The 13081-nt window shown below is 49.5% G+C and overlaps 1 protein-coding gene across 3 annotated transcripts; it reads left to right on the forward strand.

The window, feature by feature from the left end:
* The first annotated feature begins 292 nt into the window (after positions 1-292).
* On the forward strand, positions 293-13074 carry LOC144282020 (cytochrome P450 4A11-like). 3 transcript variants are annotated; one of them, XR_013350393.1, is made up of 13 exons: positions 293-645; positions 1445-1586; positions 2366-2410; positions 2881-3008; positions 4302-4426; positions 4797-4951; positions 5399-5505; positions 5601-5791; positions 5899-6032; positions 7118-7182; positions 7323-7399; positions 12147-12248; positions 12869-13074. XR_013350393.1 is itself a non-coding variant. In XM_077845073.1 (12 exons), the coding sequence occupies exons 1-12, from the start codon at positions 451-453 to the stop codon at positions 9934-9936; spliced, it is 1533 nt and encodes a 510-aa protein (XP_077701199.1). In that variant the 5' UTR covers positions 295-450; the 3' UTR covers positions 9937-10070. The 3 variants fall into 3 exon arrangements, 1 of the variants encoding a protein (XP_077701199.1); XM_077845073.1 differs by lacking the exons at positions 12147-12248; positions 12869-13074 and adding an exon at positions 9768-10070 and having other exon boundaries at positions 295-645; XR_013350394.1 differs by lacking the exons at positions 7118-7182; positions 12147-12248; positions 12869-13074 and adding an exon at positions 9768-9840 and having other exon boundaries at positions 295-645.
* The last annotated feature ends 7 nt before the right edge of the window (positions 13075-13081 follow it).

The following is a 13081-nucleotide window of genomic DNA, read 5'->3' on the forward strand; positions in this document are numbered from 1 at the left end:
ATCACGTTAGCTCCTCATAAGTGTTCTTTTCTCAGAAATGGGATAACCATTAACCCAAGCACACCTCCTGGACATTTGGTAAACTAGGCAGTAAAATTTTGCAGTCACGGTTCATGTCTGTTTTGCTGGCCACTGTGGCCTGGCACGTAGCTCAGCCCCAGGCACAAAGTAGGTGCTCCTGAAATAATTGATGAATAACAGGGAGAAGGGCAAAGGGGAATGTGCCATGGTTTTAAATTATCACTGTCTGTTCAGAAGGTTTCCTTCCTATGGATTGCTAAGGTGGATCCTCTCAGTTAATGAACTCTGGAATCCCAGTCTAAGCTCTGCCCTCGTGCTTCGCTCCCCCTCCGGGTGGGCAGGGCCATCCTCCCCTGATTGACTAGGCCAGGTGGTCAGAGGATTTCAGCAACACTCAGGGAGAGTCAGTGACCCAGCAGCCCCTGAACCATGAGTGTCTCTGTACTGAGCCTCACCAGACCCCTGGACACTGTGTCTGGGCTCCTGCAGCTGGCCTCCCTGCTAGGCCTGGCTCTGCTGCTGCTCAAGGCAGCACAGCTCTACCAGCGCAGGCAGTGGCTGCTCAAAGCTGTCCAGCAGTTCCCGTCCCCTCCTTCCCACTGGCTCTTCGGGCACAAGCGGGAGGTAGGTAGGGGCTGGACTGGGGAGAGGGAGGGCTGGGCAGGTTGGGGAAGGCAGCAACTACCTACCCAACATCTGTTTGGTGCCAGCACTAGCTGTGTGGGAGGGGTGCCCAGGGCAAGGAGAAGCCCACCTATAGAGGGGCTCACCAATGGTTTCTGGATTCAACAAGTAGTAGGAGTCAACTGGGGAGTTGTAGTCAACTGACTCAAGGAACCCAAGGACATCTTGGTAAATGATGATTTGATGGATGAACAAAGCATGAGAAAGGGCTTCTAATGTCCAATCTGGAGTTCCCAAATCTTCCGCCGAGACTTGGGCTTCCCTCCATCAGAGCATTAGTATCCTCTACTGTCAGGGCCTCTTAAATCTGTCAGTTAGAAAAATAAAATATATAAATTTAAATTTTAAAATGTAATCCATTTTATGCTCCAAATAAGTAAAATTATATGGCAAAACTTCTTACCAAGTGATAAAAGTTGTCATAAATTTTTTATGCAAATGTTGCACTAATGACTTCCTGAAGTTTTGTACACCATGGAGTCAATCCCTGATAAGTTTCTGAAGGCAGTTGATTGTGAAGGCTGCTAATTCTACTCAACAATGGGACAGAATCTGACCTCTGGACAAACCTTGGACAGCCCAGAAAGTCTGTATAGAGGCAATGTCATAAGAAACAGTTCTGAATACTTAGTTCTTCTGGTAGATCAAGAACTCTCCCCCTATGCACATCCTGCCCTTTCCCCTGGCACTAGTCCTGGAACCAGAAGGTTCTATTGATTTATCTTTCTTTTGGTGACAGTTGCAAAAAGGAGACGAGCTGCAGCTGCTACTGAAATGGATAGAGGACTTCCCATGTGCATTTTCTCGCTGGATATGGGGCACAGAGGCAGAGATCGTGATCTATGACCCTGACTACATGAAACTGATCCTGGGGCGATCTGGTGAGAGGACACCCTCATACCTGTTGAAGCAGCTCTTCCCTCTTGGACACATGCCCAGGGGTCTGTGAAATTGCAGAAACCATGAGAGGCTCAGCCCTCAATACCTGACCCTCTATTAACCATTCCCCCCCACACCCCATCCCACATGCCAGATGAAAGCCAGATAATTCTTTAACTGAATGCTGAAAGAGCTGTGTTGGGCTGCTTTTTTCTTTTCCTTTCCTTTCCTTTCTTTTTTCCCTGGCTTCTTTTCTCTTTTCTAATCTTTCCTGTTGTATTCTGTTCCTTTCTTTTCTGTAATTTTCTTCTTCCTTCCTTCCTGCCTGCCAGCCTTCTTTCCTTCCTTTCTTAACCAAACTGAGATGATTGCAGAACTGAAAGACAGTTTCTCATACAAGAGAGCTTGGATTTGGCACTTCTAACTATTGCCTGTGCTGGGTAATGGGATGCCTGAGACTCAACAACTTACAGAAAAGAACTCAGAAATTCTGTCTTTTCTTTGACACTAAAAGAACGCCTTTGTTTCTGTCCAATCCACCTACCTGGTCCAGTGGGGCTCTGCTGTGGGACACTGAGTCTGCCTTCTTGAACCAACATTCACTATCAGGAAAGAAAAAGAGTACGGGTTCAGAGGCAAGTGGGAAGTGGCTTGACACAAAATGCCAGCTGACAAGCTTCAGCAAGGGATGGGGGCCAAAGATCTAGACCGCAGCTGCCTTTGGGACCAGCTGAATTCCTTGGTCACCACCAGTTTGCTGTCATGTCCTTCTTACTTTCAGACCCAAAATCTGATGGCTCTTACAAACTCATGGCTCCCTGGATAGGTAAGTATGTTTAACTAGGACTATGGTCCACCGTCTGCTTAGGTTTGCCAGCAACTGTCCATTTGGCCCAGACTAACAGGAAGAGACCAGCACCACAGTGACTCCACTCAACTCTGAATTGAGCCCCCTTCTCTCCTTCTTATAAAACCCTCACCCCCACCGAAAGGTAGTGGAGCCCTCTGTACCTCAGGCTCTCCCACACTGCTTCTCAGCCCTCACCTCGAACTCAGCCTGATTTTTCACTAACGTCCTTGTACCACCCATCCCTGCTCTGTTTCAACCTCCATGTCACAGCTGTCATAACCACTTCCTGGCCTCAGGCTTTGGGAAGTCCCCTTCTTAACATGCACTGGCCTTTCCTGCTTTGCCAAGGATGTCCTTCTTCTGACACTCTGGGTTCCCCCATATTGTCCCTGGATAACTCGGGGAAGGTCCCTTCCCACCCACCCCCCAAACACACTGTGGTCCAGGGTATGGTTTGCTCCTGCTGAATGGAGAGACATGGTTCCAGCACCGGCGGATGCTGACCCCGGCCTTCCACTATGACATCCTGAAACCCTACGTGAGACTCATGGCTGACTCTGTCCAAGTGATGCTGGTAAGTCGAACCCTACCTCACCTGCACACTCACACCCACAGCACAGTTCACAAAGTCCATTCTCAGACAGCTGTATCCTTCATAAATGCATTAGCGTGGCCCCTGGAATCACTCATTACACCCTGCAATGAGACAGAGCCCCCGGAGGGCGGATGGGACAGGAAAGCACCCTGGCACCCACTTTCATCCACTCTTTGCTCCCTGCCCACAGGAGAGAGAAACATGGTGGAGACAGGGTCCATTCTCCTCCCACTTGCATGTCTTTGGCTTGGACGGGAAGAGTAGTCAATACCCTTGGAGAATAGGACAAGCTGCCCCTGGCTGGCCTGGGTAGTAGCAGCTTCAGTGGCAGTGGGGACATTGGGGACGTCCCAGATGTCACTCAGGTGGGCTCTGGGGTGGGACTGAAGAAGTCTGCATGGATCTTAGCCACTCCATGGAGAGAAATGCAAACCAGGTCTCAAACCCCAGAGCTGAGTCCTGCCAGTACATCATCTCTGAGCTTGACCCTATTGCTCACTCACTGTACTCAGCTGACATTTGCTGAACAAGAGGATTGACGTCCCAAATACTCCTTTCTCAGGACCTCCTAAAATTGGCCCCTTGACCTTTATCTTGCCTTGACACTTGTTCCCTAAACTGGGACTTCATCTATTGCTCTGTGTAGGTCAGTCCCAGGGCAGAAAAGATTCCCCCTTTATCTCCTGAGTAATGACGTTTCCAGTCTACTAAAAGGTGGTTATAGCCATAACGTATCCCTAAGTCAGCCTCAAGAGATCATTCTTAATAAAATAACAACAGTTTCTGAGAAAATACTCGACATATCACAAATATTCAGCTCTATGAACAAACATTATATGTTCTCATTCATTTGGGGAATATAAATAATAGTGAAAGGGAATAGAAGGGAAGGGAAAGGAAATGGGTGGGAAATATCAGAGAGGGAGACAGAACATAAAGACTCCTAACTCTGGGAAACAAACTAGGGGTGGTGGAAGGGGAGGAGGGCGGGGGGTGGGGGTGACTGAGTGACGGGCACTGAGGGGGGTACTTGACGGGATGAACGCTGGGTGTTATTCTATATGTTGGCAAGTTGAACACCAATAAAAAATAAATTTATTATTTAAAAAAAACAAATATTCAGCTCTATGGTCCTAAATCGATGAAACACAACTGCTTTAGAAAGTGAGGACATGTCATCAGAATATGTGGAGCAGCAGAGAGAGAGCCTAGCCTTGTCAGCATGGGCCTTCCAGAGGAGTAGAGAAGGATCAATGTGTCCCCTCTACACAGGACAAGTGGGAGGAACTCCTCAGTCAGAACTCACATCTGGAGATCTTTGACCATGTCTCCTTGATGACCTTGGACACCATTATGAAGTGTGCCTTCAGCTACCAGGGCAACCACCAGGCAGACAGGTTAGTGAAATGCATAGCGGCAGCGTCCTATTTCCTACCAACTGATGTGGACTCATCTGGAGGCAGTTCCAGTAGCTGGGATGTTTACCAACCCAAAGAGCCACATTCTGCAGAGAGCTCCAGTCTGACACAGTCAATTTCAGCCCTACCAAACCTGCATTAGGCACAGACTCTGACCCCTGCCTCAGGGAGAAGCCTGGCTGCCCAAGTCCCTCATAAATGGCTGAGGGTCTCTGGGGCATAAGACAGAAATGTAAGATGCCTAGGATCACCTGCACCAATGACTGAGGAAACCTCCACCCACAGCCCCACTCCACTCCAGTTCAGATGCCTCCCTCCACCTCGACTCTTCTGCCTCATCCCCCTTCAGGAACTCCCAGGCCTACATTCAGGCCATTCGAGATCTGAACTACCTGGTGTTTTCCCGGATGAGGAACGTTTTCTACCAGAAAGACATCTTCTACTGGCTGACCTCTGAAGGCCGCAGGAACCACAAGGCCTGCCAGCTTGCCCATCAACACACAGGTTGGACTCTGCCCTCTGATCTTCTCCCCTCCTTCATCAGGCACATCCCAAAGGCATGGGCCCTGATGCCTCAGGCAGAGGCTTTCCCCTCAGTGCCCCTCCAGAACCTGGGACAAACCCACTCTGGATCCCCACCTGGTGCACCTGTTAGGGTGCCAGGTAAAATGCAGGAAGCTACATGCATCACAACATGGGTGAAGGTTGAATGAGCTCCCCTGCCAGCCACATACAAGCAGAGCCTCCTTGGGCTGTGCTGTTGAGGGGAGCACTGACATGCAAATACCTGGTGCTAGGGCTCTCACCCTGGCATGCACACTGGCATTGCTACACTCCTTTTGACCCCCCTGGCACCCTGACTGGGGCACAGGGGGCAGGTGGGCTATGTGGCTGGCTATATGCCTGGGCACTCAGAGCTCTCAACTCCGCCTGGGAACACTGTTTGGGCAGACCGAGTGATCAAGCTGAGGAAGGCTCAGCTACAGGACAAGGGAGAGCTGGAGAAGATCAGGAACAAGAGGCACTTGGACTTCCTGGACATCCTCCTCTTTGCCAAAGTGAGCGTGGCAGGGGAGGTCTGAGCATTTGCCCACAGGTGGGGAGCAAGGGTGCAAACTCAAACTCTGCCCTCTCTCTGGGTCTTCCTTCCTAGGTGGAGAATGGGAGGGGCTTGTCTGACAAGGACCTCCGTGCAGAAGTGGACACATTCATGTTTGAGGGGCATGACACCACAGCCAGTGGCATCTCCTGGATCCTCTATGCTCTGGCCACACATCCCGAGCATCAGCAGAGGTGCCGGGAGGAGATCCAGAGCCTTCTGGGGGATGGTGCCTCCATCACCTGGTGAGTCTCATGAGATGGGAGGGCTTTGTGAGGGTCCTGCCCCCCTCAACTAGAGGATAACCTGGTTGGCAGGGCCTTGCCCGCCTTTCAAGAGAGCTTTGTTTTAGGGAGCACCTGGACCAGATGCCCTACACCACCATGTGCATCAAGGAGGCATTGCGACTCTATCCACCAGTTCCAAGTGTTGGCAGAGAGCTCAGCAAGCCCATCACCTTCTCTGATGGACGCTCTTTGCCCAAAGGTATGGCCTTCACCACTCTCACTCCACAAGCACTCCTGGGGGACGCATGGGAGATCTGAAATCCACATGTCCTGGGGTGGTTTTTGAATGTCTTTAAGACTCATTTCTGGGCAACCCGGGTGGCTCAGCAGTTTAGCGCCACCTTCAGCCCAGGTCATGATCCTGGAATCCAGGGATCGAGTCCCACGTTAGGCTACCTGCATGGAACTTGCTTCTCTTTCTGCCTAACTCTCTCTCTCTCTCTCTCTCTCATGTCTCTCATGAATAAATAAATAAAATCTTTTTAAAAAAATAAGACTCTTTTCCCCCTCAAGTAAATCAATATTTACTTTGTTGTTTGGGTGAGGTATATAATGCGCTTTGCACAGAGCTTAAATCCAGCTAAAGCTCAATAAATAAAGACATGAGGGCCTCTCAGTGTAGCTTTCAGTTTGCTCTAATATTCTAATTCCCTGAGATATGAGTGCTCAGAGACAATCAGAATGGGCAAGGGGAGATGTGGTCTTTCCTTATAGTGTCTAGGCTAATGAGAGAGATTAGAGAATTTTCTGTCATGGCTCAGATGGTGCAGTCTCTGGAGAGCCCCCAGGTTGATGGAGAGAGCAGCTGGTGACCACATCTGAAGTCCCTGCCATGGTCTAGTCTACCTTTTAGCTCACCTCTGCTCTGAATCCCAGCCCTGCCACATCCCAGCTGGGTGGTCATAGGCAAGTTGCTCAGCCTCTCTGAGGCTTAGGTGCTCACGTGAACAATGGACATTTATTGGGCCTTCCTTGGAGGGTTGTTGTGAGATGGATTAGTCAATGCATATTCCCCAAGAGCTCATGGGTGATACCTGGTAAACGTGAGTTGTCCCTTGAGCTGCTCTCTAACGTATGCCTCCAGTTCTTTCTGCTTCTCACCCTGGTCTGGGTATCTACTAATCTGGGCACATGTGCTGTGCCATGTCTGCCCCACCTCTCCTGCTACACTATCATTCCCCTCAGAGTGATGAGAAGCAACTCTCATAGCAGCTGCCAAGTGGTGTGGGCAAGCACCTGGCCCCGCAGGCAGGGATGACCATTCTTTTCTCTTCTGCTCCACAGGATTCTTAGTCTTGCTCTCCTTTTATGCCCTTCACCACAACCCAAATGTGTGGCCAAACCCAGAGGTACGATGGCCTTGGGAGAAGGGAATGGGAGGATCTCTACAAACCAATCCCTCCTCCTGTTTCATTTCTGGGTGTGTCCTGAGGTTGGGAGGAAGGAGGAGATAGACCACACCTACCCTGACCCTGGGGCTTTTCTGCAGGTATTTGACCCTTCCCGGTTTGCACCAGGTGTCTCTCGACACAGCCATGCTTTCCTGCCCTTCTCAGGAGGATCAAGGTGAGGCAATTTTCCTTGGGTGGGTGAGTGTCACTGGATGCATATCTGATGTTTGCATTGTCCTGTGTCCATCTGTGGTGTCTGCAGTTACTAGCCTTGTGTGATTATGTGCTGAGAAAGAGGTGTGTGTCTCTGTGTTCAAAAGGAAGGTGGCAATCACAACCTGCCATGGAAACTTTGACCCATTGCTCTCCCCAATGGTCAACCATAAGTCAGTGTCATGGTGCTCCAAAGTTCAGTGTATTCTAGTATTTTCCTCAATTTAGGAGGATGACTTCTCAGAATTTCAGTATTTTAGATGTTTGCTCTTCTTAATACCAGTAATGCCAAAAGATGTTTTCTTTCTTCCCATATTGTCAGTCCAGTTCATTGCCTTTTGTACCTTATTCACTGATCTGTCATTCATGATATCAGTGATGTTTGCTTGTGTTTGGATTTCCTATGGAATCTTGTAAGCACTCCAGTCGTGTATAAGAATGGTTTGAGCAAAGTCCCACACAAATGCCTTTCTTCTCTATTTTTGCAATCTGATACAACAAAATGTTTACTGCTCATTAGTATTCTCATAACCATGACAAATTTTCCAGTTGGCAAAATTCTTTACATAAATGGGATTTACCTATCATAGTCCCAGAGTCTACATACTGTACGTTGGCAAGAAGCATAAAATTGAGGACAATCAACTGCTTTTGAGAGAAAAACCCACTATTCTATACACGAAAAACTTGAGAAGTCTCCCTGATGTATAAAATATAAAGCACACTTGATGTGTTTCAATTGAATGACTATTCACCAGAGCGGCTACTGTGAAATCCTCCCGTGCTGCTGAGTGTCCTATAAATGGTAACTGCAATGAACCTTGTAAGTAGTTACTAGAAACAACTTTTTTTCTGAATACATCAATCTGTGAGTTCTTCAAATAGTGAATCCACTCTTACAGAATAGGCTTTAGGCAAACTCTTCTTCCAGACACTGGCTCCAGGATTTGGATTCTCCCTGGGATTGACTCCTTCCTGCTAGACATCAGTGCAAGTCATGTGCCTGCCAGTAGAGACAGGAGAAAAGTAGACAGCTCAATTCCTAGCTCAGAACTAGTGGCGGCTTTTGTTTATTCCTTTCCGGGCTTCTTGTTGTTGTTGTTCAATAAACATCATTATAAGATTGCTTATTAAGCCCGACTCTGTGCCAAGCCTATGCTATGAGATGGGAAACTGCCCTGGCCTCCAGGAGTTCTCAGTCAAGAAATAAATGCCTCTACTCAAAAGAGATATTATCCATTCATTCTTTCTTGCCCTCACTCATTTACTAATTGACCCCACAGTAGGAAGTTCCATGTTTCTGGCACTGTCCTATACTGGAAAGTGACGTGTCCTTGAGTAAAATAGTTTGTGATTCAGGATACAGGAATGAAGTGGCACAGCCAATAGGGGGTGGGTGTGAGGCTGAGGGCAGACTGGCATTGCCCTTAGCCTTGGGCATTTGGCAGGCAGAGGTGGAGGGAGGGCATTCTCTGGGATCTCCTCAGCAGTTGCTGAGCTGGGAGACAGAGGTAGATAGGTGACAGGTGAGTGTGCCAACAACCCAGAGAGGGCTTTGATGCCAGCTGAGCCATATGGAGATGTTTCCCTGTGATGGAGGACATGGGAGGCTCTGAGTGTAGGAGGGTGGGGCATCAGGAGAGGGACCAGAGGTAGGAGACAGAAAAGTCCAGGTGAGGCGGCAGCTGAGGAATGATAGGCAGGGACACTTCTGCTGTAGAATTGGAAGGCAACAGCAGCTGGTTGAATGAGGGACTGAGGAAGAGGTAGGCGTCTGGATCCAAACTGGAAGGCAGATAGCACAGCAGCTTGAGCATCCCTAAGGCTCTGCCCCTGCAGGGAGCTTCCCTGTTGGCATCCTGACTTCCTTACCCAACTCCATCTTGTCATTTCTATGAGGATCTGGGGCCCTGTGTACCTCCTGGATATGGTTAGAACCTGAAATGTGGCCCAGCCCACCCCCTCTGGTGCCCTGGCCTGGCCTCCACATTGTGAAACCAGAAATGGCTGGTGCAGAGAGCAAAGAACCTAATGATTAACTGTTATAGTGATCACTTGACTTGGCTCTGAGGCTCAAAGTGTTGACCCTCCTGTAACAGGGTTTCAGGCCTGCTGAGAGCAGAGGTAAGAGGAGGAGCTGATTCCGGAGGAGTGTAGGCTTTTGTCAGAGGTCAAGGGGAGAGTGTTAACAAAGCAAGGCTTGGGGTAGAGATGTGCATGTGTCCAGGGAAGGCAATCAGGGCTGGGCCCATGCAGGCTGGCCCTGAAGGGACTGTTCCTGGCAGGGACTTCGAGGCCACTCCTCATTTCCTTTTCCCTCCCTGACCCAGGAACTGCATCGGGAAGCACTTTGCCATGAATGAGATGAAGGTGGCGGTGGCCCTGACCCTGCTCCGCTTTGAGCTGGCACCAGATCCCTTCAGGATCCCTGTCCCCACTCCAAGAATTGTGTTGATGTCCAAGAATGGGATCCACCTGCATCTCAGGAAGCTCCTCTAACCCTTGTGGGGACAAGGATGAACCCCGAGGGCCTCCTGCCTGCCATTCTGTCTTCCTGTCAGTCTCTCCTGTCTGCTGGTTTCTGCTCACTTCCTGCTTCCTGTCTGCCCACCTGCCAGCCTTCCTGCTCTCCTGCTCTCCTGCTCCTGTGCATCAAACTGTCTGTGCTTCTGTCTCACCCTTTTCCAAGATTCCTTCTTATTTGCTTATTACAATCTCCCACCCAGCTGTCCCTCTGACTGCCCACTTGATGCTGTCTGTTCCCCCAACCTGCCTGTCCTCTGCATGTCTTTCCCCTTTTGCGCCTATTTGGTGTCCCTATATTATTTTCCTCTGTCTGCCATGCCAACTTACTCCAGTCTCAGTGACTTAGAACAACACAAACTTGTTCTCTTACATTCTGGAGCTCAAAGTCTAAAATGGATTTTGTTGGACCACAGCCAAGATATTGGCCTGGTCCCACTAACTCTAGGCCCTAAGGGAGAATCCCTCTCTGCCTTGTCCAGCATCAAGCTGCATTCTTTCCAATCTTTAGCTCCTGGAGCCTCCTCTTTTCAAATGCAACAGCATCTTTCAATGTCTTTCTGCTTCTGTCTTCAGATCCCCTTGTCTTCCATAAGGAGTTTTGTGATTAGACAGGTACGCTTAGAGAGAACAGACATACTTCAGCTTCGAGACATATCCCTCCTGCTCTTCATGCTTTCCCTATTAGAAGCCCACAGACCTGGAAGGTTGGCTCCTTGGGGAGCCAAAATTCAGCCTGCTTAGTCCTTTTGTGACTCCTATTGGTCCTTGCTTCTAGCTTTCTCCTGTGTGTTACCTGTGTACCCATTTGATATTCACATACCCTCTTCTTTCCTCCTCCCACAAATAAAGTTTTAATGTTATATGGAGTGTGTGTTTTCCCTTTGAGGTAGATAAATGGAAGAGAAGAGAGAGAAAGGAAGCAAAGACAAAGGAGACAAAGAAGGGAGGTAGTATCTGCTCTGTGATGCCGGGACCCCAGGAAGGCCAGATGTGTCCCATTGCCTCAGGCCATGGAGTGGGCTTTCCAGGACACACTAGGAGGAGCCCATGCAGGCAAATGGATTGGCCAGTGGAAAAGGATGTCAGACTCCAATCAGCAAACTACTGGTGGCACCTCTCCCACAGGAAAGCCCCTTGGCAGTCCTTTGAATCTCTGGCCAGCCACCTTGAGTAGGAAGGGGCTTCTTCAACCCTGCCCCATTATGTGACTGCCTGGGTGCTAGTCCTCCTGGCCCTGGGCCCTGTTCCCAGGCCTTCGTTGCCCTCCTCCATCAGCCCCTCTCAATCCAGCCACTATTCTGTGGGTTCTAAATACAGATCTTCCTTCTGTCCTACTCGCTGCCATTCCTACCTAGCCCAGACCCTGGATATCATAGACAGACCTCCCTACCTGCAGCCTTTTGCCTGTGGTGTAATGCCACATTCTGCCTCCCTGAAGGGGCTTCTCCCCCAGCTGGTGCTTGCATCCAGGACCTCCCTTTCAGTCCCATGGCTTCCTGGGTCACTGGGCTAGTTCAGCCCTGCTTTAAGAAAGGGCAGGGTGGATGCTTACTGTTTGACTAGGGATTGGGGCAAAAAAGTAAGCTGGGAAAGTGGTAGGCATGAAGTTGGACAGATTCCCTGGCATCTGGTGGTACAGAAGGGCAGAGGTTAGCCAGACTCAGAGAGTTCAAGACAATAGGAACTTGGAATTCTGGGTGGCCAGCCATGGACACGTGCTCTAACCACAGGATTATGTTGAAGGTAAAGAATCTGACCAAGAAGTGACCCTGCTAGCTTGAGGCAAAGGAAAAAATCCTGGGGTGAGTTCACATTCATATGCACAACCCCTAAGACACATATTTGCATAGCCACACCTGTGTGTACCCCCTCACATCCTCTACACTCTACCCATACAGGTGCACAAAAATGCCTGGGGTCCTAGGAGGCAATGGGGTGTGTTTGGAGGGCTGGAAGGATTAAGTGGAATTCATCTTTGGTGCCCACTAGTCTGTAGCCTTGGTCCTCCCCTCCCACGTGGAGCCTCCCTCTTCTGTCAGGTTCTGGTGTTCTCAGCTCCACTTCCAACCAACACGAGCTTTCAGAGAGACAGTTAATATGCCTGTGAAGTCTTGGTCAAAAGAGGCCAAAGTCAGAAGGCTTTAGTTCAAGCTGTTTTCTTTTTTTTTTTTTTTTTTCCCAAGCTGTTTTCTGATGAGCATCTTGGCAGTTTCCTTCCTCTGACATTGAAGTAGGGTAAATCCTGCCTCATAAGCCTCCTGATAATCCAGAGGTAACGAAAGTAGGTAAGTCTTAGACTTGAGTACCACCCATTGGCCACAGTTGGTTATGACCTCTGGGTTCTGCTCGCAGGTGATAACTACTGCCACATTCCTCTGCTGGCATGGAGAAAGATCTGTCCAGGGGCAGGACAGAGAGGGAAGTTGGTGGCATGGGTGACACCCTGGCTGAGGTCTCTGTAACCCAGCCTCAGGTGGGCAAGAAGGTCTGGGTCCTGACGGGGCTTTGCAGGAGTGAGCAGGTGGCCCATAGCCAACCTTCCAAGGCTGTGGCCTTCTTCTAAGAGGGAAAGCATGAGTAGCAGGAAGGATGTGTCTCCAGATGGTACATCCCCAGGGCAACAGAGATATCCCCAAGTCCCAGAGCTAGAATTCCTCTCTCTGATCCTTCCCCTTAGTCTCCAGTGTCCTCCCTTTCACTGTTGTCTAATTCCTGGATTAGAACCCACTAGTGGCCTTAGATCTTGAACTCTAGAGGTACATGTGACCCCAGTCATCAGCCATGCTGCAGGGACTACAGTGAAGAATCTCTAATCTGTCATGTGGCCCCAGCCCAAAGCCCTCCCCTAAAGTCATTCTCGGCACCTTTAGACCTCAAGGTTTGATTCAAGCACTATCTCTTCCAGGAAACCCCCCTTGAATGCCACTCTGCCACCTTCCTCAACAAAAGCCTGAGCACTCAGATCACTGAGTGTCTGTGGCATGGATGCTGACGGCAGTAGGAGAGCTACAGAGACCTGTCTCAGGAGGGGTAGAAGATTCACCTGAAAAAACATATTCCAAATTCCTTGATTTCACTGGTGGTTACCTGGAAATTTACTTTAGAAATTCATTGTCCT

The sequence above is a fragment of the Canis aureus genome, chromosome 13, assembly GCF_053574225.1.
Source record: "Canis aureus isolate CA01 chromosome 13, VMU_Caureus_v.1.0, whole genome shotgun sequence".
Taxonomy (NCBI): Eukaryota; Metazoa; Chordata; class Mammalia; order Carnivora; family Canidae; genus Canis; species Canis aureus.

Excerpts from the sequence above, each read along its gene's own strand:
- LOC144282020 (XM_077845073.1), top strand. The coding sequence starts at position 451 with ATGAGTGTCTCTGTACTGAGCCTCACCAGACCCCTGGACACTGTGTCT. Across the intron at positions 1,587-2,365 it reads ACTGATCCTGGGGCGATCTG|ACCCAAAATCTGATGGCTCT; the intron begins GTGAGAGGACAC and ends TCTTACTTTCAG. Across the intron at positions 5,792-5,898 it reads GATGGTGCCTCCATCACCTG|GGAGCACCTGGACCAGATGC; the intron begins GTGAGTCTCATG and ends GCTTTGTTTTAG.